The sequence below is a fragment of the Citrus sinensis genome, chromosome 3 (genome assembly GCF_022201045.2).
Source record: "Citrus sinensis cultivar Valencia sweet orange chromosome 3, DVS_A1.0, whole genome shotgun sequence".
Lineage (NCBI taxonomy): Eukaryota > Viridiplantae > Streptophyta > Magnoliopsida > Sapindales > Rutaceae > Citrus > Citrus sinensis.
In genome coordinates this window covers 46,997,281-47,021,573 of record NC_068558.1, presented here as the reverse complement: position 1 = coordinate 47,021,573, position 24,293 = coordinate 46,997,281, and the positions used below count along the sequence as shown (strand labels likewise).

General features: G+C 35.3%; 4 protein-coding genes across 10 annotated transcripts; 3 read left to right on the top strand and 1 right to left on the bottom strand.

Annotated features, from left to right (window-relative positions):
* Positions 1-2,436: 2,436 nt before the first annotated feature.
* LOC102627326 (protein LATE ELONGATED HYPOCOTYL) lies at positions 2,437-9,128 on the top strand. Of its 5 annotated transcripts, none has more exons than XM_006491330.4 (8): positions 2,437-2,800; positions 3,177-3,202; positions 3,472-3,664; positions 3,820-3,931; positions 4,166-4,227; positions 6,627-6,851; positions 6,943-8,394; positions 8,503-8,710. In XM_006491330.4, the coding sequence occupies exons 3-8, from the start codon at positions 3,626-3,628 to the stop codon at positions 8,590-8,592; spliced, it is 1,980 nt and encodes a 659-aa protein (XP_006491393.2). In that variant the 5' UTR covers positions 2,437-2,800; positions 3,177-3,202; positions 3,472-3,625; the 3' UTR covers positions 8,593-8,710. The 5 variants fall into 5 exon arrangements, with proteins under 5 accessions (XP_006491393.2, XP_006491389.2, XP_006491390.2 ...); XM_006491326.4 differs by having other exon boundaries at positions 2,445-2,800; positions 8,520-9,128; XM_006491327.4 differs by having other exon boundaries at positions 2,445-2,800; positions 3,387-3,664; positions 8,520-9,128.
* A 411-nt stretch (positions 9,129-9,539) lies between these two features.
* On the bottom strand, positions 9,540-14,575 carry LOC102628393 (serine/threonine-protein kinase ATG1a). Its single transcript, XM_006491331.4, has 13 exons — positions 13,982-14,575; positions 13,762-13,879; positions 13,395-13,453; positions 13,014-13,078; positions 12,815-12,908; positions 12,642-12,722; positions 12,381-12,492; positions 12,160-12,214; positions 11,721-12,016; positions 11,281-11,636; positions 10,386-10,683; positions 10,222-10,292; positions 9,540-10,118 (listed from the first exon to the last, which is right to left on the bottom strand). The coding sequence occupies exons 1-13, from the start codon at positions 14,216-14,218 to the stop codon at positions 9,882-9,884; spliced, it is 2,079 nt and encodes a 692-aa protein (XP_006491394.2). The 5' UTR covers positions 14,219-14,575; the 3' UTR covers positions 9,540-9,881.
* A 3,997-nt stretch (positions 14,576-18,572) lies between these two features.
* Positions 18,573-21,822, top strand: LOC102631434 (probably inactive receptor-like protein kinase At2g46850). Of its 2 annotated transcripts, XM_052438603.1 has the most exons (4): positions 18,573-19,501; positions 20,009-20,092; positions 20,215-21,321; positions 21,690-21,822. In XM_052438603.1, exons 1-3 carry the CDS (start codon positions 18,760-18,762, stop codon positions 21,300-21,302), a joined length of 1,914 nt encoding a protein of 637 aa, XP_052294563.1. In that variant the 5' UTR covers positions 18,573-18,759; the 3' UTR covers positions 21,303-21,321; positions 21,690-21,822. The 2 variants fall into 2 exon arrangements, with proteins under 2 accessions (XP_052294563.1, XP_052294562.1); XM_052438602.1 differs by lacking the exon at positions 21,690-21,822 and having other exon boundaries at positions 18,576-19,501; positions 20,215-21,453.
* On the top strand, positions 21,754-24,236 carry LOC102628694 (soluble inorganic pyrophosphatase 1). Of its 2 annotated transcripts, XM_006491332.4 has the most exons (9): positions 21,754-21,913; positions 22,139-22,282; positions 22,417-22,445; positions 22,709-22,774; positions 22,877-22,984; positions 23,310-23,375; positions 23,472-23,592; positions 23,709-23,790; positions 23,984-24,236. In XM_006491332.4, exons 2-9 carry the CDS (start codon positions 22,141-22,143, stop codon positions 24,024-24,026), a joined length of 657 nt encoding a protein of 218 aa, XP_006491395.2. In that variant the 5' UTR covers positions 21,754-21,913; positions 22,139-22,140; the 3' UTR covers positions 24,027-24,236. The 2 variants fall into 2 exon arrangements, with proteins under 2 accessions (XP_006491395.2, XP_024948371.2); XM_025092603.2 differs by lacking the exon at positions 21,754-21,913 and having other exon boundaries at positions 21,923-22,282.
* Positions 24,237-24,293: the final 57 nt, after the last annotated feature.

The following is a 24,293-nucleotide window of genomic DNA, read 5'->3' as shown; positions in this document are numbered from 1 at the left end:
ATACCAGAAGGAAATAGGATCGAAGGATGGATGTGTTTTCGAAATAATTCTTTATTGATTGGTTTGTAAAGAAACAAATTGGATCGCGGTTGGCAAATTTTAAACTTGATATGGTACTTAGCGTTGTTATCTGAGGAATCGCTCATGCTCAGTTATTTTAGAGCAGATCTTTAATAGTGCTTTGGACCAGTAGCCCGCATCCTCAAGTATTCCAGCTGATATACCAAATCAATTTTGTTTTACCAAATAATAATTAAATTCTTTAAACGCGGTTAGTCAATTTTTATAATCACTTTACCATATATTTATTAGATTCTTTAGCAAGCCTAGCAACAATCATACATCTAAAGGCTTGGGTGCATACACAGTACCAGATCTGGTTCCCAAAAATGGTGCTCTGAAAGAATGGAGGGAGAAGAGAAGATTTACAACTGAGGATCGAGATCTGGTCTCTTTGCCTCAGAGGAATGTACAATTTATATGGCAGATCTGATAGAGATCAGTCTGCAGAGCATGCTTTAAAAATAAATAAACTGCTGAAATTTAAATGTACATAAAATTAAATTGCAGAAAAGTAAATTGCAGAAATTTAAAGTGCGGAAATTTAAATGTATATGAAATTGAAATTGCTTAAATTTAAATGCTTTACATTTATTTCTTTTGATCTGACAGCTTTATAAATGGAAAATCAGAAAATAGTCTGAAAACAAGGAACTTAGGAAAAATTCCTTGAATACAGAAGATTTTCTTTAATCCCGAGAGAGAGAAGAGAGAGAATTCTAGAGAGAAGGGAGAGAAGAAGAGAGAGAAGTTCTAAACTTTAGAAATGAAAAACCTGAGAAGTCTAAGTCTTCCTTTCGGTTTAAATACAAAAGATTTTTAAACTGTTCACTGTAGCGGAGCTTTGAGTGCACAGTAATCTTTGGAACTCTGCACTATTCACTGTAGCGGAGTTTTGAGTGCACAGTAATCTTTGGAACTCTGTACTGTAGCATGGATGTAGCTTTATACAAAATACAATTTAAATAAAATTTTATAAATGAAATTATGAAACACTATGTATATTTTCATCCTTACTAAAAAAAAAAAAAAGAGAATCATATCCAATATTTGAGCTTTCGTTACAATAACCTACAAATTAATTTAAAATATAACATATAATCGTGTTATTTATTAGGTAAATAAATCAAGAACTTTAATCTTAACTTGACATGAAAAAAAAAATTGTGTTAAATTTGACGATCTATGCTATATATTCGTATCGTGTTCATGTCGAGTGATTGGTTTATGTTAGATTTTGCCAGCTCGACGTATAACTGATGGATTTTATGAGAAAAATTTGAAGGGTGTCAAAAGCTCAACTCCATTAAATATGGAATGTTCTATTAAACGTAAGAAAACGTGGTCAACCATTATCAAGTTGAGTGCTAATAGTAACCCTAATGGTATCCTGACTCTCGGATTGGAGGCCCACTTAAAATTCTAATTTGCATTTTTTGACCTAGTTTTCGCTCGGCCGCCTAGCACTAGCTCTCATCTTCTTTCATGGTTCATACAGCTAAACATTTTTCTAAGAATTACTTCTTACTGCTAAACTTATGAACTATATACATAGAGACAAGTCTAGATGTGTTCTTTCTTAAATTCTCCTTCTGGATCTTCCACTTAAAAATGGGCATTTGCTTGAACTGGTTTCCAAATAACGGTTTTACGTCTTTGTGCGCGCATGGAACCTTTGATTATAGATCTTCCACTTAAACCAACTTTTAAAAATATATAATCTTCACAATTACCGCACTGCACTAAAACCGCTCTTTTAACCCAACTTAATTTTTGCACGTTTGATATAAAAATTTATTTATAATTTTCAAAGAAGTAGTAAACACGTTCCATATAAAAGAAAAAAATTATTGAATTGATAAAATCTTATGACATAATTTTTTACCTCATTGTCGAGCATAATTATAGTAATAAACAACCCAACTTCACCCAAAAAAAAAAGGGCGCACAAATAAATAAACCAAGGACAAATGTATGATCGTTTTATTTGACTAACCGGACGAACCGCGCGAGTTGAACTTGAAGACAGTTCTCCTCCTGTGCGTCACAACCTCCCACTTCCACAGAAACCGCCACGTACCAGTCATCACTGCCACGCTGGCTCAACACTGTCCGCTTTTCACACTTGCGTACGAAAATGACCGGATAAATGCAGTAGTCTAACACGAGCCACTTCACAGAAGGGCCCCACTAGTCACAGCTGGAAGCGCTTTTACGGACTTAACCTCACAGTATGGAAACTTGTGGCCGAGATTGGAGGATCAAATAACAGAAGAAGGCCGAAAAATAAATTGGGAAAAAAGTGCAAGGGTGAGCTTTAGGTTAATCGGCTACTAAATATTTGCCACTTGGCACCATCCAGTGATTCACGCTCTTCCGTCTCTCTCTCCTCAGTTACCCTCACTCCTTCTTAGCCTCAAATAAAAATTAGGGAATTTTTTTTTTTTAAAAAAAAATCCTCAAGTAATTATAGTGGCTGAGATTGCTCCTTGGTTTCCCAAACTGTGGCTTCTGGAGTTTTAAGTCTCAGAAGAAAACTCTTTCAGTCCTGCTTCTTTTCTCTTCAACTTCTTCATTTATCTAGATAATTTAAACAAATAGTTTTTTTTTTGTAAACTGTTTCCGATTCAGATCCACCGTTGCCGGTAATCATGATTCCTCCGGCAAGTCGCAGGTGAATTCTGTTCATGCGCTCTATCGATGCAGCCGGGCTTCTAGTACATCATGGCTTTCTCGAAGGGTACTGTCCACATATTTCTGTTTTATCTTTTACTTATAGCTCTCTGTTTGGTTGCCGAGAATATGTGCTAAAATAGCGAAATGATGGAAATTTAAGTTTCACTATTTTACTTCTCTATAAATAATTTTTTTTCTTTATTAAAAAAAAGAAATAAAAAAGTCAATATGAGATTTGAATTAAGTTTCTTGGTTCTTGTCATAGTAGTATACTTCTCAGGCAACCGCAGAGAGAGTTAAAAGTTTTATGCTGTTATTTAAGCTAATTATGTTGATGTATTATTGGGAGGTGTATTAACTGTTGTAGAGATACTTGTTAATGACTGATTGAAGTTTCTGTCTCTCTGTTTGTTTGTTTTTTTTTTTTTCGTATTTCAAAGGTTTTGGCATCTACGGGTTCGTTTTGGTGAGGATTCTGAATAAAGGAATTTTCTTTTAAGAGAAGCGTCTCTGTCTCTGTCTGTCTCTCTCTCTCTGTTCTGGTGGATTCTTAATATTTCACAAAGAACTTGTTATTATTTATTTATTTATTGCCCATTTATTTTACTCCTTAAGCACTCATATAACAACACCTTATGTTATATCTTCAGTGAGTGTGAATTGGAATGCTTATTGTGCTGAAAAGAAACAGAGACGGATCTCTATCGATTGCTGTTGCTTTTTTCTCTTTTGCAGTAGTGTTGCCTTATCAGGTTCTGTCAACCATTACTATAACAACGGCTTTGTCATTTGATACTGTAAGAAGAAATGAAGGGAGGGTTTTGTTTTACCCACTGCTTGTTAGAGAGGATTTGAAGCAGCGCTAGCTGCTAGCTGCCTGACTTTGGTTATGGACACCTACTCCTCTGGCGAAGACTTGGTTCTTAAGGTCACATTTAGTAGAAACCTTTGATTACTTTTTTATTTTCTGTCTCTATCTTCTTCTTCTTCTTCTTATTCTTCTTTTATTTATTATTTGTTTGGTGATATGAAATAGCTGATTAAGGATTGAATATATGAATTCTGAATTTTGCTTGATGGTAGACAAGGAAGCCATATACAATTACGAAGCAACGTGAACGATGGACAGAGGAGGAGCATAATAGGTTTCTAGAAGCGCTGAAGCTTTATGGCCGTGCTTGGCAACGCATAGAAGGTTAAATTTTTCTGACGCCTTTTAACTTTTCTTTTTTTCCTTTGTGAAGGCATGTTCTTGAAGTTCTCCAATTTTATTCAATTTATTGTAATTTGGTTTAATTTTTCCATTAAACAGTTGAATTGGTTGGATGTACCTATTAGGAATCACATGAAATGCTATTATTCAGTATTTTTGACTTAATTGGAGATCTGTCTCGTCTCTTCTTTCTATGTTTTACATGGTTCCGTGCAGAACATATAGGGACAAAGAAAGCTGTGCAGATCAGAAGTCATGCACAAAAATTCTTTTCCAAGGTCAATCCATACCTTATTGTCTCACTCTTACATCAGATATATCTCTGCTTGTTACTGCTATGTTGTAGCTCCAACTGCATCATGAGACAATGTCGATCAATGCAACTTGTATTTATTGTATTTAAATGGAAAACTTTCTGATTACTTGCTTTTCATATAACCAGAGTGTGTAATTCTGTTGATGTGCATTCTCTTCTTGTGCTGTTATTGGTCTCCAAAGTATACAATTGTTGTTATATGCAAGTGGTTTTTTTTCATCTGTGCTCTGACAAGAAGCTTATCACAGATGATTTTACATGTGAACTTAATAAACAAATAACAATCTTAGAAACAAACTATTTAGATCTTGTCTATGCTCAGTTAGTTTTTCCGCTGACTTAGTCAAGATTATGCACTTGACCAGACACTAGTATTTTTACTTTCAGATAATAGTGTGAGAAGCCAGGGAAAGATTAATAATGAATATTGATTCTGAAGGAGTTGAATCCTTCATCGGCTGATTTTACCTTGTCTCCTTGAGGCCTCCCTCAATCCATGAAGAGAATGCTAGAATGCATTGGTTGTGTAACCAGCCAAGGGCCCTTCAGTGCTCAAGCTAGTGTTTTGTTTGAAAAAAGAAAGGGAAATATGATATGTTCTGGAATTTTCTGAATGAATAGTGCCAGTTGGATCAGACACTATTTATAACCAGTTACTTGGGCTAGTCCTCCCTTTCCTAAGCAGGATTTAGCCAATGATCAAATTTGATTACCTTCTTGAATTGATTTTGTAATTAAAGTTGCCTTCATCAAATTTTCAAATTAAATAAGAGTTGCCTGCATGTACGTCTACCGAGGGCACGTTCACTTTGGAAGTTTCAGTTTCTATTTTTCAGAAGATTGCAAGATTTCTTTATGTTCTTTAATTGTTGTTGGCAGTAGTTACAAAGTATTTACAAAATACTAACAAATGGGTCTAAAGTTTAAGTTGCCATGTCAATAGAGCGGGATAATGCAATCCAGCTGTGGTATTATCTGTATTCTTTCTAATGAAAGCTTGCTCGTAAGTAACAGGAATTACATTTAATACATATTACTGCATTTGAGTCATTGTGGTATTATTGGGAGCTCCATCTTAGTTGTCATGCTCTTGATTGCTCAAGTTTACCGTGGAACATGAATATATTAAGTGAAGCAATATTGGCTGCAGTGGTTAAGGTAAAAATATTTTCTTATAGATTTGGACATGTATCTGTGTCTGTTTTAACACGGGGCATGATGTAAATTATTTGCCTCAAAGAGAAGATTTTTCGTAATTTTACAGAGGCAGCCTAACTAGCTGAGAGAGCTGGTGAATTCCTGGAAAGAAAAGAAAGGAAAAATATAATGGAAGGCTTCTCATACTCAGAAGCTTAATATTTACTTGAAGAAGATTTAGAGTCCTAAAGCTTTTCAAATGAAATATCTCTTCATTCACCTTTTTCATGCAAACTTGGACAATTTCACATTGAAATTTATCCTTTTCTCATCTTTCTTGTATTAAATACATATGGTAGAAAAGGGGGGCTGGTTTGGCTTAAGCAATTTGATTGCTCAGCCAAACCAGGCTCCTTTTTTTGTTTTACTGACATTATGCAATATGAAATAACTGAAGTTGCATGCTGTTTAAATTTAGTTTTCACCAAAATTGTATGGGATGCCCAAGTCTTGTGGTTGATTTATCAGATCTGATATCACATTGTTATAAATAAATAACAAGTTAGAATAGAGATAGCATCAGAGGACTTATTTGAGGCTATTTCATAATTCTAAGGCCCTGTTTGAAATTGAGATTGGACAGCTATACCTTAAAAGATACAGCACTAAAATGTTTGGTAAACACTAGCTGCTGGAGGTTGGAAACTAAGTTGATTTGATTTTATACTTCTATGATAAAAAATCTATTACTTTTTTTACTAATTTTTGTCAAAATTATTTAAAAAATATATTTACTGCATATTATTAACTTTTATTTTATAGTTACAGTACTTTTTCCACAATAACTGTAGCTTAAAATTTACAGCACCTCAATACGAAACAGGGCCTAAATTTAAGAAGAAAATTGCTTGATATGTATATTTTTTAAATAGATAAGAAAATTGCTTGACTGTATAGAATAGTTTGATGAGGATTCCACTGCTTGTTTTTTCTCATTTTCTTTTCCATAGCTTTTCTAGACGGCAAGAGAATTTGCATGGACATTATTTGGTTGTTATATTTCAATTAATTAAAGAATCTAAGGATAATTACATTCTAATCTTGTACTAAATATATTAGTTATGCCTGTAAGTTACTGGCAGTGAATGGTTGGGCTGTTGCTCTTTAACAGCTTTTTAAAAAATTCAATTTTAATTTAGAATATTGAAATTACTTTGCTTGCAGTTGGAGAAGGAGGCTCTTTCTAAAGGGGTTCCTATAGGTCAAGCAATTGACATAGACATTCCTCCTCCACGTCCTAAAAGGAAACCACGCAATCCTTATCCTCGAAAGACCTGCACAAATGCTCCTATGTCACAGATAGGAGCAAAGGATGGGAAACTTCGAAGTTCAGTTTCTTCTTTGCGTTGCAATCAAGTGCTGGACTTGGAGAAAGAACCAATTTGTGATGTGAGTTGTATTTTCTTCTCTCGTTAAAACTATTCTTCTTTTAATCCCAATTTCTTCCCTTTGTAATAAACTTATTTCACATATTTAATAGAGGCCTAATGGTGATGAGAAGCCAACTTATACTATCGAAAGTCAGAAGGACAACTGCTCGGAAGTGTTTATACTGCACCAAGAAGCTCACTGTTCCTCTGTTTCTTCTGTGAATAAAAACTCCATGCCAACACCAGTGGGGCTCAGAGACTCTTGCAATCTCAGGGAATTTGTTCCATCACTGAAAGAAGTGGTAAATCAGGATGAAACACGTGAATCTTATGTCACTGTTGAACTTAAAGCAAATGAGAAGTTTGGTAAACCTGATGCCAAACTGGCACTTCAGGATAATGGCTCAAGTAAACCCTTGAACTTGGAGAACGCCTGCCCTTCACATGAGAAGTCAGTTCATGGTGAAAAAAGAGATGATGTGGCCGATGCATTGCCGACGGCTGAGGTGCAAGCTACGCAGAACTATCCAAGGCACGTAAATGTGCACATTCTAGATGGGAGCCTTGGAACAGGTACTCAAAGCCCTTCAGATATGCCTATGCAGGAGTCCATATTTCATCCTATAGGAGAAGTTCATGGAAATCCTAATCTGTTCACAAATCCAGCTGCGTCTGCTACTACTGAAAATGAGAGTAATGTGCCAAAATCTACTCATCAATCATTTCCAACTTTCCATCCTCCCTTTACCCAATTTCGCCATGATCAAGATGACTATCGATCATTTCTACACATCTCATCCGCATTTTCAAGTCTTATAGTGTCTACTCTGTTACAAAACCCTGCGGCCCATGCTGCAGCAAGCTTTGCTGCTACATTTTGGCCCTATACAAATATGGAAACTTCAGCTGATTCTCCTACATGTCCGCAGGGTGGTTTCTTATCTAGACAAATGAGCTCCCCGCCAAGTATGGCAGCTATTGCCGCAGCCACTGTAGCAGCTGCCACTGCATGGTGGGCAGCACATGGACTGCTTCCCTTGTGTGCCCCATTTCATACTCCTTTTACCTGCCCTCCTGCTTGTGCAACTGCAGTTTCATCAATGGATACTGCACAAGTTCCGGCAGCCAAGACAGACAAAAATGACAATACTCCTCCAAATCCTGCCTTAAAGGATCATCAACCAGACCTTGAATATTCTGAAGCTTTGCAAGCTCAAAATTCAGCGTCTAAATCACTCACTGTGTTAACATCAGATTCCGAGGAGAGTGCAAGTGCGAAGCTTAAAATGGAACTGAAAGCTACTGATCATGAGAAGAATTCTGAAGAAAATGAGCTTCATGATTCAAACAAAACAAAAAACAGAAAGCAGGTAGACCGTTCATCATGCGGTTCCAATACACCTTCTAGCAGTGAAGTTGAAACTGATGCATTAGAAAAGCAAGAGAAAGGCAAAGAGGAGTCTAAAGAAATTGATCCGAGTCTTCCTGCCACCGATCCTGGTAACCGTCGTAGTAGAAGCAGCAGTAACATTACCGATTCTTGGAAGGAAGTTTCTGAAGTGGTAATTGCAAAATTCATTTTTGTGATCTTTTTTATTATTGTGTCACAGTCGAATGAAAATGGGTTTTAAACCATAATGTTTGAACAGTCACTGCTTGTCTTCTTATAGTTAGTTATGCATGTCAGGGGCGGCTGGCTTTTCAAGCACTCTTCTCTAGAGAGGTATTGCCTCAAAGCTTTTCACCTCCACATGATCTGAAGGACAAAATGCAGCAGGACAATGTAGAGGATAAGCAAAACGGCAATAAGAAAGATGGAGATAAATCACTTTTCGATCTCAACAGCAAGACATGGGGTTCTTGTTTCGGCCATCAAGAGGTGGAGAAAAGCACGGTGTCCGGAGTCGAGAACAATGGGGGGGAGGGGCTGCTGACAATCGGGCTTGGGCATGGTAAACTGAAGGCCCGTCGAACTGGTTTTAAACCTTACAAAAGGTGTTCTGTGGAGGCCAAAGAAAACAGAATACTCAACACCGGCAACCAAGCCGAAGAGAAATGCCCCAAGAGGATACGCGTGGAAGGAGCAACAACTTGACATTGGTTATTGCATGCAGTTAAGCAAGGGAAACTTTTGTTAATTTGCATGGATTTCTAATTTTCCCACCTATTTCGTTATGTTTATTATGAGGTCTATTTCACGACTCTTCGTGTAGTTGGGTGTTGTACTATATTATACGTCGACATTGACTTATTTGCCTTCCTGAACTTATGCAACTGCACTTAATTCCATTTTCAATAGACGACTTGGACAAAAATCATCAAGTATTGAACAGGCCGTGATCTGGCCTCTGCGCGCAGAAAGTATGTTTTCTAGATTTATCATTGTTGCCCGTTCTTTTCTTTTTTTTCTCTCTTGCTCCCAATTATTTTTAAACATTTAGTCTCTTTCCACTGAGGTAATACTGACTCAGCTAAGAATTTATAGTATGAATAGCTAAATCAGACACAAGTGTAGATGGTAACAAATATTGTGACGGTGGCGTCCGTGGCTGCACTATTGGACATGTTCATCGGTGACTACACTGATGCCAATTGCTAAAGAGAGGAAATCTTACGAAGCATGTTCCACCTGTCATTCAAGATTGCTGCCATCGAGAACCATTCTCTATTTCATTAGGCCACACTAATGGTACTAGCTAGATATAGGTTCGACCCAAAATACGAAATATTATTTGCACTTGTTGAAGAAAATGGGCGCTTTACAAGTTACAACTCTATTATTTACAGTCTGACGGAAATTAATATTGTATGATAATTAGTACGAGTTACCTTGCTTAATGCCGCCAGCAGTCGGTTATATACTTGCCTATATACATTATATTTCTATCTGAAGGTATTTGGTTTCTGCATCAATTCTGTTAACTTGTATCCATTTCAAAAACAAGCTCAAATCTCTGTTGCGCGATCATGATTTCCAGGCCGTATAGGTCAGAGGGTAGAAATTCCACAAGAGCTGGAGTTGTAGACCTAGCTTTGCAGCCAATCATGTTTACTTGGGAGCAGAATCTGAGGATAGGTTAGAAGAGGGTTGAAATATTAGAAAGTTCGACTGATGAGACTGCAAATTATTAATATAGCCCTGAATTCGCTTTTTATCAGACGGATTTAGTGAAAATGGAGGGTACAACGACAGAGATGCTGCTTCTCCCACGATAAATGAAAGCAGAAGCATTGCTTTGGAGTACAATGCTGAAGCACTAGCCTTATTCCCCATGTACTCCTCAACCTGCGAAGATGTAGGATCCATTTAGGCAAGAATAATCCATGGCTAATACAGATTATAATGATTTAAGATGAGATTTAACAGCAGATAGTAGGAGTTCACTTACAGCACCGATTTTCCCAACCGAAAGTGCCCTTTGATAAATGATTTCCATGGCATCGGGCATCTCAGCAGCCCCTGCAATATATTTGAGAGCTCCTTGAGTAAAATGCAAACCAAGTTTAGCAAAGGAAGAGCAGCATTATTACAGAACATTGATGAACAGCCTACCATCACTATCTCGAATATTATACGATAATTTCTCTGCACGATCAAAGGCAAGGATAAACCCTTGCTCTGCCCATGTAGAAACAGAGAAAGGACTGCTAAAATCTACATTATTTTCCGAATTTGGATCTGAGGAAATGCCACCTTGAACAGGTGTATGCCCATAAGCTGAACTAGGGCCAGGTAATTCACCATGTGACATGGAGGTCAGCCAGGAGCCACAAATTTGAAGAGCCTTCTTCCATATAGCCAAAACAACCAGTTCAACTGAAAATGATTCTAAAAAGAGTCCTGCATCATACTGCATACAGCAGCAACCACAACTTTTGAGTAAAAGCTAGAGCATCCATGCTGCATTTATGCATCAAACAGCTTAGAAAGAAACAAAATTGAGGCCATCCTAGTTTTGTCTGGTTCGGACAATACAGATTTATTGGTAACTCTATATCCCTTTTTACTTAAATCAGGCGATATGAACGTGACATGAATACATCTCTCCAGAAAACTGCCCTGCAACAATCACCCCATCTCCTCCCCAGATAAAAGTCGGTTATGTTATCCAGTCACAATGTATATATGCCACCAGCTACAACCCACTCTGAAATGGAAGTATACAGAATACTCTATAGAAGAGTAAACTTCAATAGCCCGGTTTCCATGTGTAACCCACTGCAATAAGTCTATAACAGAACTTAACTAAAATCTTGTTGTATATTGAAATGTCTTTTTTATTCCTTTTATTTCTTAAAGCACAAAAACATGAACACAGAATTAAATAACAGACAGACGGCAAAGGACACGTTAGTCTACAGTTTAGTTATACCCCAAACCTCAATATTTCATTAAATTGTTAAGAAACAAGAATCAAAGGTAGGGGGAAAAAAGGAGAAGTGTTCACCTTTGCTTCTGCTAGTTCTGTAAGAGCATGCACGTACTGATGTAACAATTGAAGCCCAGTGGATGGATGTAATACTGTCAGTCCTTGCACTTCTTTCAATATACATAATCTGTTTGATGTTTCTAGTGGAGCTGGTACATGAAATAGTGAATTCTCTGCACCACTAGCAGAATCAGAAGGCATATCCTTTGTTTGCATAGTAATTGCTGAATGGTCATTCTTCTTCGAAGGGCAGATGGAAACTTTGGCCATGGAATTATCTTGCAGGGAAGCATCAAGGTAGAAAGAAAACCCATCCGTTGAAGCAAAATGAGAATTGATAAGAACATATTCTTTCTCAATGGACTCCATTAAATCTGCAAAACTTGATGGGTAAGACAAAAAGATTAATCTCAAAACAATTGGACTTCAACGAGAACATCCTAAACTATAAAACAAACCTTTAAGCTGATCAGATGAGTATTGACTGCCAACAGATTTCTTCATCCTGTCACATGCCATATTTGGTATGAACTCATGCAGATCCCTAGTGCTCAATGAATTGCCTTGATCTCCAGTATTCAATATCACTTTGTCACATGCAGAAGAACATGCTGATTTTGGATTTTTGCTAGATGAGTTCGTAGGATGCTCAGAATGTAATGAATGCCTATCCTCAGGAGTAGAAGAATTCAAGAGCTCCACCATTGGTTTTGTTTCTGGAACTACCGAATGCTGCTCAGCATGCACTGTCTGCCTATAGATCGTAACATTATAAATCATTATAATCAGGTTAAACAGTCTTATCTGTTGAAGGATCAAACAGAAAGGCCGCGAAGGATATAGATTCTGAAATACCTAAGAAACAGCACCACAAAATACCAAACCTTAAAACGTTACCTCAGCTCCCCCAGGAATCTGTGATTAAAGAACTCCTTGAATGTTATTCTCTCAACTGTCAATCAAAAGCAATCGAAGTTAAAAACTAAAATGAAGTTTTCTTGAAAATGATTGTAATAAATTATTCTAAATCAATATTTGATGGATAATACTGATTCTCACAGTTAAGCTATAAAGAGTAGCATACTATTACTCCACACAGACCCAACAGAAAGCAGTACCTGGATTTTGGCGTAAAAGGCATCTGCAGAGATCCACACAATCAGGATGTAGTTCTTCTATAGCACCTGGTGGAAATCGCAGCTCAGTGGATGTCAAAATATTCTGAAAGAGCTGTGAAAACAAGAGGACAATATTTTATTACCCATCAAATAAGTAAAAAGTAGCTCCAAAATTGAGAACAATCACAATATCAACCACCCTTTTTTTAATTTTAAACTTTGATAATGCATAGAAAACAATAGAGTTTATCTTCTCAAAACCTGCAACTGATTACTGCCATCAAAAGGTGGCTTCCCAGTCACCAGTTGAAACAGGATTGCTCCAACACTCCATAAGTCAGCCTGCATACACCATAATATTCATTAAAAATATTTCATAATAATAACACTGCTAAAAATTGTATAAGAAAGAACATGGATGTAAAACTGATAACCTTTGCATCATACTTATGGTTCTGAATAATCTCGGGGGCCATGTACAATGGTGAACCACATAGAGTATCGGCTAGATCTTGAGGTGTCAGGGACCTAGCATACGAATAAATCCAGGAAATGACCACATGCAAAGATAATTTTAATTTTAATTAAAAAAAAAAAGTAAAAAAGATGAAGAAGAAGAAGAAGAAGAATTACCGTGCAAAACCAAAATCCCCTATCTTCAATACGGGGGTCACTTCATTAGTTGACACGAGTAAGTTCTGGCAAGCATTAGCAGAAACAATCATGAAGACATAACACATATAATAAGTGTCTGATTTATTATTACGAACAAGTATACAAGAGATTCTAGTTGGCCACTACATAAAGTTCATGTAAGAATAAATCTTTTCTTCCCTGAAAAGGAGAATCAAAACACCCCAAAATTTTCCAGGTTTGCATGATGTACTCAAAGTTTGCATGGTTCATTAACAAGCTGCTCTAGTAAGCGGTCTACATTTGACCATAAAGTATAGCATAAATACACTCAATAGAGAATCTAACCATAAACATCTAAAAGAGAGCAAGACACAGTACCTGTGGCTTCAAATCCCTGTGAATAAGATGCTTTTCTTGGAGTACTTGCAATCCAGCAGCTGTAAAAATAATCACAAAATTAAACAAACAGAAGCAGTTTGCTTCCACAAGCACCAGTGCAAAAAAAAGAAAAAAATACCCAAAAAAAAAAAATGATATAACCGATTGAAGCTAAACAACCGAATAAAGTTATTTGTAAGGTTCACCTGACACCCAACTGGCCAAGCATCTCAAAAAACTCATTTAACAGTAATTGAGCATTTAACAAGCAGACGGCCAAAGCATATAGAATTTGCCAAAATTGCCTAACTTTAATAACAGGAAATTTGATCAAATATAAATAACCAAAAAGTAAAGATAGATATACCCAATTGTCTCATAAAATGCCTAGCAACAGCCTCTGATACTTTGCCATGTTTGTGAATATAAGCGGCAAGATCACCTCCATCACAATATTCCAAAACCAAATAAATTTTCTCTCTAGTCTGCCACAAACATTATTATAACACATACATTATCGTCAGACTCAAACAACACCATAAGAAAAGACAAGAAGAAAAATACAAGTGGGTAATTTGTGGAGAGACCTCGATAGCTTCAAAGAAACGAATAATGTTGGGGTGACTGATGGTGCTGAGAATGGAGATTTCTTTGAGTAAATTATCACTGACTTTAGGACTAAGCAACTTTTTGTCAATCTCTTTCACTGCTACTTCAATACCCAACTGACGATGCCTGGCTCTCCAGACCACCGCGAACGAACCCGACCCGATTCTCGGCCCCACTATGTACTCTCCTATCAACCGGGTTCGGTTCGGCTCCATCACCCAAAACAAACCTCCACAGCAACGACTAGTATACTTCTTGCTTGTTTCTTTTCTCTTTTTTTTTTTTTCCAATTTTCTTGTTTCTTTCAGTTGTAAAATATCATGTTGTTCTTGTCGTCTTATAATGTGTTGTTGTTTCGCGTCGAGAATTCATGACAATATATGTGTTTTTGTTTGTTGGGTTCTTAATTCTTATGGTTAAAACGAGCCAAAAAAAAAAAAAAAGTGGTTGCGTGTGTGTGTGGAAACGACGCCGATAGATGATGGTAAGCAGGGGCAGAGATGGATAGAGTGCAGAGAATCACTTTTTCGGAGACCTACGAGTGGATTACTCTTGACTTGGAGCCTCTATCAGCTGACTTTTCTCGTTGTTTTTCTTTTAACTGTGCTGACAATTACCTTTTTAACCTGGGTTTAATTTTAATCACATCGAACTCCGACTTCGACTCCGAGATAATCCAACCCATCTGAAGTTCTGAACAGTTTTGTTTTGATGCGAGGTTGTCTGATTAATTCTTTGATATTTTAATTTCATTTAGGTCCCTATTATTTTTATAGTTCTTCAACTAACAGTGGAATTTTTATTTTATTTTCAAATATGTCCCCAATTCAAATCTATTTCTTTTTTCAATTAGAATTAAACACTTATTTTATAAAATAATTAAATTGTATATTTATTGAATAAACTGAAATTATTAGGGGGCTAAAATGTTATTGTTGTTTACTTTATTCTAAAATATGTTATGGTTTGGTTTGATTGATTGGAAAAAAAAAATTATATCAATGTATTATAACATCACCACTAATAGTAGAAAGTTACAAAACAATATAGTAACAATTAACAACATTTTCATAATTTCATAGTTTATTTCTTTTACAATCAAATACTTGTTCTTTTTCTCTTTATTAAATCAAATAATTCAAGTATTTCACATTCTCTATCACTCAAATAAAAATAAATTTCATAAACAATCTTTTTTAGCACAATTTTAATGTTTTATGGTGTAAGCTCATTGTTGTCATGATATATATATACACGCGTATTAAAAATTTTGATGTTTCATTTCTTGATATATATTTTATTTTTTACTTCTTTATATAGATGGACATTCATATAAATATTTACAATAAATTTATAAATTAGCCTGGACAATAAAAATATTTGCTCCACCCTTATATAAAATAATGTTAATTTATGACCAAGTTTTCAACCTGATATACATCAACACATGCATTTCATTATGAACAAAATTATATATATATATATATATATATTAGTCAAATAAAAATAATGCATCGTTAATTCGTTCACGATATTGTCATATTTATGTAGGTGCGGTGGTTACAATATTCCTATCAAACTTTAGCTACGATGAGGAGGAAAAAACCGAGTGGATTAACAAATAATGCATGTATATATTTTTCTTTCTTAAGTTTATTCGATTATGATAATTGAATTTGTCAAAGAAGTCTTGTATTCCACTATCAAGAAACTAACTTCCAAAATTTCTTACATTGTGATAATAGCAAAATGAAGTAAGATACATGAAATTCAATTTTCTTTTGATTATGCTTGTAATGAAACCCGATTCTTATTAAAATGGAGTAACAATTAATATTCGAACCACTAAAATTGCTCATGTTTACTTAATGTTTAAAAGCAACGACTCATAAAATAAATAAATGAAATCAGTAAAAATTGAAAAAAAAAAAAACTATAGAAGATATTAGAAATCTTGAAGGAGTATTGCTGAGTCGTTCAGATTTCTAGTGTCGGTGTTGACTTTGCACAGAAAAAAGAAGAAGAAAAGCATGCTAATCTTCAAATTTTAACCTAAAATTTTTATTGTTGTGATGAGTGTTTGGTAAGGGAGAGATGAAGGAAAGTAGATAGAGGAGAGAGAAAAAAAGTAGAAATTTTAAAAAAACTTAGGGCATGTTTGGTATTATTTTTTATATAGTGTTTTTGATTTTGTTTTATAGAACAAGAATGATTAGTTTTTTATTAAAAAAAAAAACATGTTTGGCAGCTTGTTTTTAAATTGATGTATGGAAATAAGAACTGTGAAAATGCGTTTGGTAACTTGTCTGGAAAAATAAAAATAATAAAATTTATTTGATACATATTTAAAAAAATATTTAAATAATTACATTATAAAAATATAAGCACCTAATTTTAATATGTTTTTAAAATTAAAATTTAGTCAAATTTTAAGAAAAATATCATCTATTTTTATTTTGTAAATTTCCTAAAATTTTAAAGAAATTAATTTTATATTTAATGATTTATGATAATTTTAAAACTTATTTATTGATTGTATATTTATTTTATAGTAATTATGTTAAATTTATTTTTTATTAATAATATAATTATACATATGAAATAGTGTCTAAACCATAACTTTAAACACATGTATAGTATTTTTTTTACTAAAGATTTAGAGTGATGTATCATTACTCAAAGATTTATTATATTATAATAAATTATTAATCTAAGAAACATATAAGACCTACCAAATTTTAGTTGTAATTATTACATTATAGGCGTGAGACCCATAATGGTAGAAAACAAAATGATAAAAAACACCATTTTGTCATTCTCTATCTTTGTGAAGAAAAAGTGAAAAACAATTTTTTTTATTTTTGTATTTTATGTTTATAGTCCAAAAACGCACCCACCAAAAAAATTTTACACTTCTATTTTTTCATAAAATAAAAAATAGCTAACCAAAAACGATACTAAACACACCCATTTTCTGTGGGTATTTTCGATATTTCAAGTTAAAATGAGAAAAATGAAGGATAATGAGATGTACTGAGTGAATATCACTACTAGATTAAAATGCCAAAGCAGATCTACCAGGCCACATTGGACCACAAATATAGACGAGCACATCATGTGGCCGATGGGCCACAAGAAATAGCCCACTCAAATCCGACGAAGATAAAATACGATCCAAAATTTTGTTGGGTCCATACTCCATAATCCACATGCTTTCGGGCAAAAACAAATCTTTTTCAAGTCAAAATGGTTTCAAGATCGTGGCACGTACCAAGCAAAATTTGGCATCCCAACACAAAAGATTTGAACTTCAAAACCGAGAAAGGTCCCCAAAATTTTGCACCAAAATCCAGAATTTATATACCCCAATTGTTTTTCAATCGCCGTATAAGTACAGAAGTCGCCATCTAGTAATCCAAAAAGCGTGTAAGATACCCACAGCGCGTGGCTCTCGGGAAACATTGGAGGTTGAAAATAGTTTTGGTGTATTTACATCTGAATCCCTTAAAGTTTATATATACATGTTCTCAAATAAAAGTGTGTGTGTGCATGGGCGGATCCAATTAAGGCCCAGGAGGTGCTTCAGCTCCCCTGGATCATTAAGTTTTCTTTTAAATGTACCATAAGCCCCTTCTGAAAACGTTAGATAAAATAATTTGGACACATTTTTCATATATTAAAAGACTTGTGGTTCAATGATAAGAGTGTTATTTAATGATTTTAAAACCTTGGTTCAAATCCCATTAGCCACATTATTTTATTTTTTAAAATATTTTGTGGAAACTACTTCGAAAAATAATATTTTCACGCATTTAAAATACTACTTCAAAAAATGATTTTTTCACGCATTTAAAAATAATAATTTATTACTATTATTATTGAGAATTTAAAAAAAATAATAAAATTTGAGTTTATAAGACTTAAAATGTATTCGAGTGAACATTAAAAAAATCTAAGTTAAATAAAATTTTTTGAACTAAGCCCCCCCTCATTTTAGTTTCTGGGTCCGCCACTCTGTGTGTGTGTATATATATTGTCAATTCGTATCAAATCGGTTCCTAATCCTTGTTTAATTGACTAAAATTACCATTTCTAAATTTTAATAATGAATATAATTTCAATAGGGTTCACTAACTATCATACTCTATATTAGGGACCTATTTGATAGAAATGGAAAAGCTACGGGAAACAGATGTTACAATTTCAGTTTCTATATTATTACATATTGTAAAGTAGCTTTTTTAAGATCTGACATTCCGTAATTCTCAAACTACATACATAAAAAAAAAAATAAAAAAAAATGAAGATGTTACATTGTCAATGCTCGAAACCACGTACATATTAAATAATTGTTATCATAAAAAAGAGAAAATGGCAAATGGGGTTATTTATATTAAGAAAAATGATATTACAAGCCACAAATTGAACTGAATTGAAGTGCTAAATGCATATGCCACGCCCCTATAAAGCGCACACAATTCCATAGGTGCGATACGAACGAGCTGTAACCCATTCCAGAGACCAATCGTCCCTTCTTCTCCAACTTCAATGACCTTCAGACCTTGCCACGTGTCCATCTGGGTATACTTAATTGCTACATGGCATAGTAACGACTCTGAAACAAACAAAATGGCCATGAGAAGACCCTTGAACGTATCCTATTCCTCCCTCATGAACACTTTCTTCTTCTTCTTTTAAGACCTTTCCTTCAAATATTCTCTCAACTTTGCAGCGAAAGTCAAGATTTTGACGAGCAATGTTACCGCTGCAGTTAACTTTTTTTATTCTCATTGCACTTGTTCACCAATCAGCCATGTCTAATTCTCTTCTGTGCAATGAGACATGTGGTAACTTTCACAGCATCCCATTTCCATTTCACTTGAACAATTCTTGTGCCTCAGTTTCTAGCAGCGCTTTTCGTCTCTCTTGCTTGAATTCAACTACCCTTTACCTCAAACTCGACACTCTAAGTTATCGAGTTCTTGAATTCTTCTCGGATGGAGTACTAGTTGATTTTCCAGGCGTCACTTCTTGTCGTCAATACAATGATCTGAATGCCTTTGGTTTTGCCAAAACCGACTACTTTGGTCTCTCAGCAGATAATGTCATAGGCTTATACGATTGTGAGGATTCTTCCTTGTGTAAAGCCGGCTGTGAAACAAACAACTTGCCTGGCTGTGATGGCAATAGCCAAGGCTCACCTGCATGCTGCTATCCACTTTCTGATCGCAGTACATGGCATTTTGGTGATGGGTTCTCTGTTTTTTCAAAGTTTGGATGCAGGGGATTTTCATCCTGGGTTGTTTCACGTGGAAGCAATACTGGCAAGCGTGGTGTTAAATTGGAATGGGCAGTTCCTGGAAATATATCATCCAACCAAATTTGTGATAGCAATGCTAACATTGTTAATGCTACTGCGGTTGAAGCAGGTGTGAGGTGCTTGTGTCAGGACGGTTTTGTTGGTGATGGATTCGCTAATGGCACTGGATGCATAAAATGTACGTATTTCTTTATTATTATTATTTTTTTTTTAAATGCGTACAAAATTTTGTTTTGACTATCATGATCTTGATCATGTTGTAGTTGACTTCAAGTGAGGCATCAAATGAATACTGTGTTGAGGCGAGTGGTATGCATGAAGATATTAGTTTGTTGTGTGATTAATAAAATGCCCTGATTCACTGAATTAATGATTAATGCGTCTAATTACATGTCATTAAGGTAGCCCTTGCCCTTGCCATTATCTTTTGAAGATAGAATTATCATGACAGTGGCAACAATTACGTAAACTATTATTAGAAAAATAAAGTTCCTACATTTTTCCTTGGGTAATTAATTTGATATTTACGCGACTGGAACATTTTTCTTTAACATTGTTGGGGCGGCTGATCGCTATTGGGCCGATATTTTTATACAATTATGTTTTGTTTTATCACACTTGCTTTTTAATTTTAAAACGATAACTTCTAATTTGTGGTGGGTATTGCATATGTTTTTGGCGACAGCATGCTTCAAGGATGGACAAGAAGTATATGGCAGTGACTGCTTCACCAAAAGAAAAAATGAAAAACAAGGTGTAATTGTAGCAGGTAAGTAATCGTAAATGGGCCTTTTGTGATTTGAGTGATTACAAAATTGCTGTTTACGCACTATCTGTAAAAAATAGAATTGAAGCTTCATTTCGATGCAACTTCATACATATAAATTGCAGGTGTTCTTGCTCCAGCCTTCATCATTGCCTCGTTATTAGCACTATTGTGTCTGCTGAAAAGGCCTGTTAAAGCGCAAGCATTTGACCAATATGACCAGGCTCATTTTAATAGTACAATCTCGTTCCGGAAAGCTTGTAGGACTCGGTTGTTCGCTTACCATGAGCTAGAAGAAGCCACCAGAGGATTCAAGGATTCTCAAAAACTAGCAGATAGCAAGAATGGTTCAATTTATGCTGGCGTCATAGGGGATGGTTCACACGTTGCTGTACAGAAGGTACAATGTGAGAATGAAACGGACCTTATCCAAGTCTTATCCCAAGTTGAACTTCTATCAGCAATTATGCACAGGAATTTGGCCCGTCTCCTTGGATGCTGTATTGATTCCGGATTCATCAACCCAATTGTAGTTTATGAGTATCCTGCAAATGGTACCCTGGAAGAACATTTGCTTAAAAGCAGTGAACAGAAAGCTTGCCTTGATTGGTATAAGAGGCTAATCATTGCTGCTGAAACAGCTAGCGTTCTTGCATTCTTGCAGTTTGAGATTTCTCCCCCGATTTTCCACCATGACCTCAAATCCTGTTACATCTTCCTAGATGAAGACTATTGTGTTAAAGTTGCAGGGTTTGGGATACCAAGCACTAGCCTTGGAGTGGGGTCTAATTCATGCAACAATCAACAAGCCATGTGTGTCAACAAAACCGATGTTTATGACTTTGGCGTGTTACTTCTAGAGCTAATTACAGGCTGCAGACAAGCAGACCAGTCAACAGTGACATTGCAAAAAATCAGAAGTGGGAAAATACAAGAAATTGTGGATCCATCTCTTTATTATCACGAGCAACCAATTTTTCGGAGGGAGCAAATGGAGATGGTAGCGGACATTGCAACAAGGTGTCTGTTATTTGGCAGAGATGGGAAAATCGGTATGATTGATATAGCAAAAGAGCTGGTACATATTGCAAAAGAGAGCATTGATGAAGGAAGTAAGAGGGGACCTCCTGCATCTGCATTGGAAGAAACATTTTCGAATTCAAGTCTTTTGCAGATGATCTCGATGTCACCTGACTCCATTTATGTTCCTTGAATTGCTCTACATAGCAAAGGTGATCAGTCCATTTCGCTTGCCGAAAATTTATTGCAGCTTGTGGGCGCATTATGTGCATTGTATGCAGCATCGTTGTACGTATAGAACATGATGATGGATACTCGTTATTTCTTTTCCATTTTCTACCGAATATGATGACTAGGCAAATTCTTGTTTTCAGACCCAAATGGTCAACACAAGGGGTGGTTGTGTAAGAGTAAGGTGCCCCTTACAACCCACCCACCACTAAAAAAAGGATCAAATGCAAAAAAAAAAGTCATCTTTATGCGTTTTAAATGGATTATTAATTGCAAATATGGTAGTAATTTTGAAAGGAAAAAAAACACTCTTGTAAATTCTTTATTAATATTTTCACGTTTATTTTAGTGGTCACAGACTCACAATGATCGCCGGCCGTGGGTATCACTATTATTTTCATTCGTTAAGAAGTTAACAAAGCTATATATATATCTGTCATCGAATCACATGATATAAAGTTGGAAAATTTGACTACTTGAAGAAGGGTTCTGTGAAAGTGAAAGTTGACCAACCAGCAACCCTTCGATCTCTTGCTAGTAGCTACATTTCCGTGTCTTCATCAACAATCAAAGGTTCGTTTAGCCGTTTCTTCCGTATTGGTATCATCGTCTCAACTTTAGTTGTAAAATCATATAAAAGCACCCCCTTTGATCATTTTATATCATGTAAATGATTAAATTAATCATGCCAAAACATTAATATATTATAGATGGCAATAGATCCATTGCTGTATCACTCTATGAATCTCCTCTCAAGATTACACCTACAGTAAGTGATTATATGTTATGTTGGGGCAGAGATGAGTGAGGAGGCGGCGCATGGAGATGGAAGTGAAGCTGTTGAAGCTCCACAGGGTTCAGTTCCTCGGCTGAACGAGAGGATCCTCTCATCTATGTCGAGGAGATCAGTTGCTGCACATCCTTGGCATGATCTTGAAATTGGTAACATTTGATAATGAATTAATAGAGCCAACCCTTGCTAATTTTTATTTTATTTTATTTTATTTTATTTTATTTTGCATTTAACAATAGTGGGGAAACTAATCAATTTCTTTCAATTGATATTTTGTATGCAGGACCTGGAGCTCCCACCATCTTCAATGTTGTATGTTCTCAAATTCATTTTTTTTTTCCACAGACTTAGAAAGCAATATCAAGTAGCCTTAGGGTTAGAGTGATACAACTTTTTAATAAACAGAATTTGAAAATGAGAGCCTGATTTCTGCAATCTAATTTCAACCATTAGGTGAAGTGTTGCTAACCCTAATTATTACTTCATTTTTTTGGATAACAATAATATATTTCAAGCTTCAACTGTTGGTGTCGAGTATCTGCTTGCGCGTTCAAGTGTTTGTTCAATTTGTTCAGGTTGTTGAGATATCAAAGGGAAGTAAGGTCAAATATGAACTTGACAAGAAAACAGGATTGATTAAGGTATGAACAATTTGTTTTCTCCTCTGTCTGATTCTTATTTCTTGCTTAATGGCTTTTTATTTTTATTTTTCAGTTCTTCTTAATGTTCGAATGAATGCTCAGGTTGATCGAATTCTTTATTCCTCTGTGGTCTATCCTCATAACTATGGTTTCATCCCTCGCACATTATGTGAAGATAATGATCCAATGGATGTTTTGATTCTTATGCAGGTAATGTAGATCTGTCAGTATTGTCAAAGGCAAACTCTTGTTAACTAATCATATAGATATAGTCATGGAAATTTTTACTTTCTCCAATATTGCAGAGATTTTAGAAAATTTTGTTGCAGTTTTTTTATCCGGTTTCCAAAATCTGCTTTTACTCTGTATGCTAGTTTCTCCCATTCACTCTCTCTGTTTTAAGGAAGTCTTATACGAAGATATTGGATAAATTCCACATGTCCCATATTTATTCCTTAATCGTTGCTTCATTGAGCTTCATGCTTAATAATTAATATGATTCAAGATTTATAGACATTTAACTGGATTTGCATAGGAGCCAGTCCTTCCCGGATGTTTCCTGCGGGCCAAGGCTATTGGATTAATGCCCATGATTGATCAGGTGCTCCATAAAACTTTCAAAAAACTGAACCGTAGGTCCTTAAGATCTTATATTTGTTTTATGGATTAACCATTTTTATCTTTTCTTCTTATTCAGGGAGAAAAAGATGATAAGATCATTGCAGTTTGTGCCGATGATCCAGAGTATAAGCACTACAATGACATCAAAGAGCTTCCCCCTCATCGCCTTTCCGAGATCCGTCGTTTCTTTGAAGATTGTATCCTTTTTAATCTTAAATCTAAAAAGCCTAACTGACAACTTTTGTTAAATTTAAATGTTGTTGGATGTTGGTCTGCAATGTGAAGAATATTGGTGTCTTAACACAATGCACAGACAAGAAAAATGAGAACAAGGAGGTAGCAGTTAATGAATTTTTACCTTCTTCTGCTGCTGTTGAAGCCATCCAGTACTCAATGTAAGCACAAAATCGAGTATCTCTTGGATGAATAGAAATATTTATGAAGAATAGGGAAGACAGTCAGAAAGGGATAATTTTGAATGTTGTTATAAAGCATCATATTTGATTGATTGTTTCTCTGTCTGATTAAGTACCAATCTCTATAAACAATCTTCCACATTACTGAGGTGTTCTTTTCTACTTGTTGCAGGGATCTTTATGCCGAGTACATTCTGCACACCCTGAGGCGGTAGGCACTTCCCTTTTTTTTTCTTTGCCCCAACCCTTTGATAATCGAGGGAAATACGTCAATTTGAATAAGTTATTTTCTCAATGTATTTTGAAGGTTAGATAAACTCAATGTTTCTACATTTTGATACTTTTGATGATAATTTGTGCTTGTCTTTTGAACAATTTTATGGAAAGAAATGGCAAATGAATGTCTATCCTCCTGAGATTCTAGATTTTGAGCTGTGTACTGGACTCTAGAGATTTCCTTGTTGATCTTAAAAGATTCATAG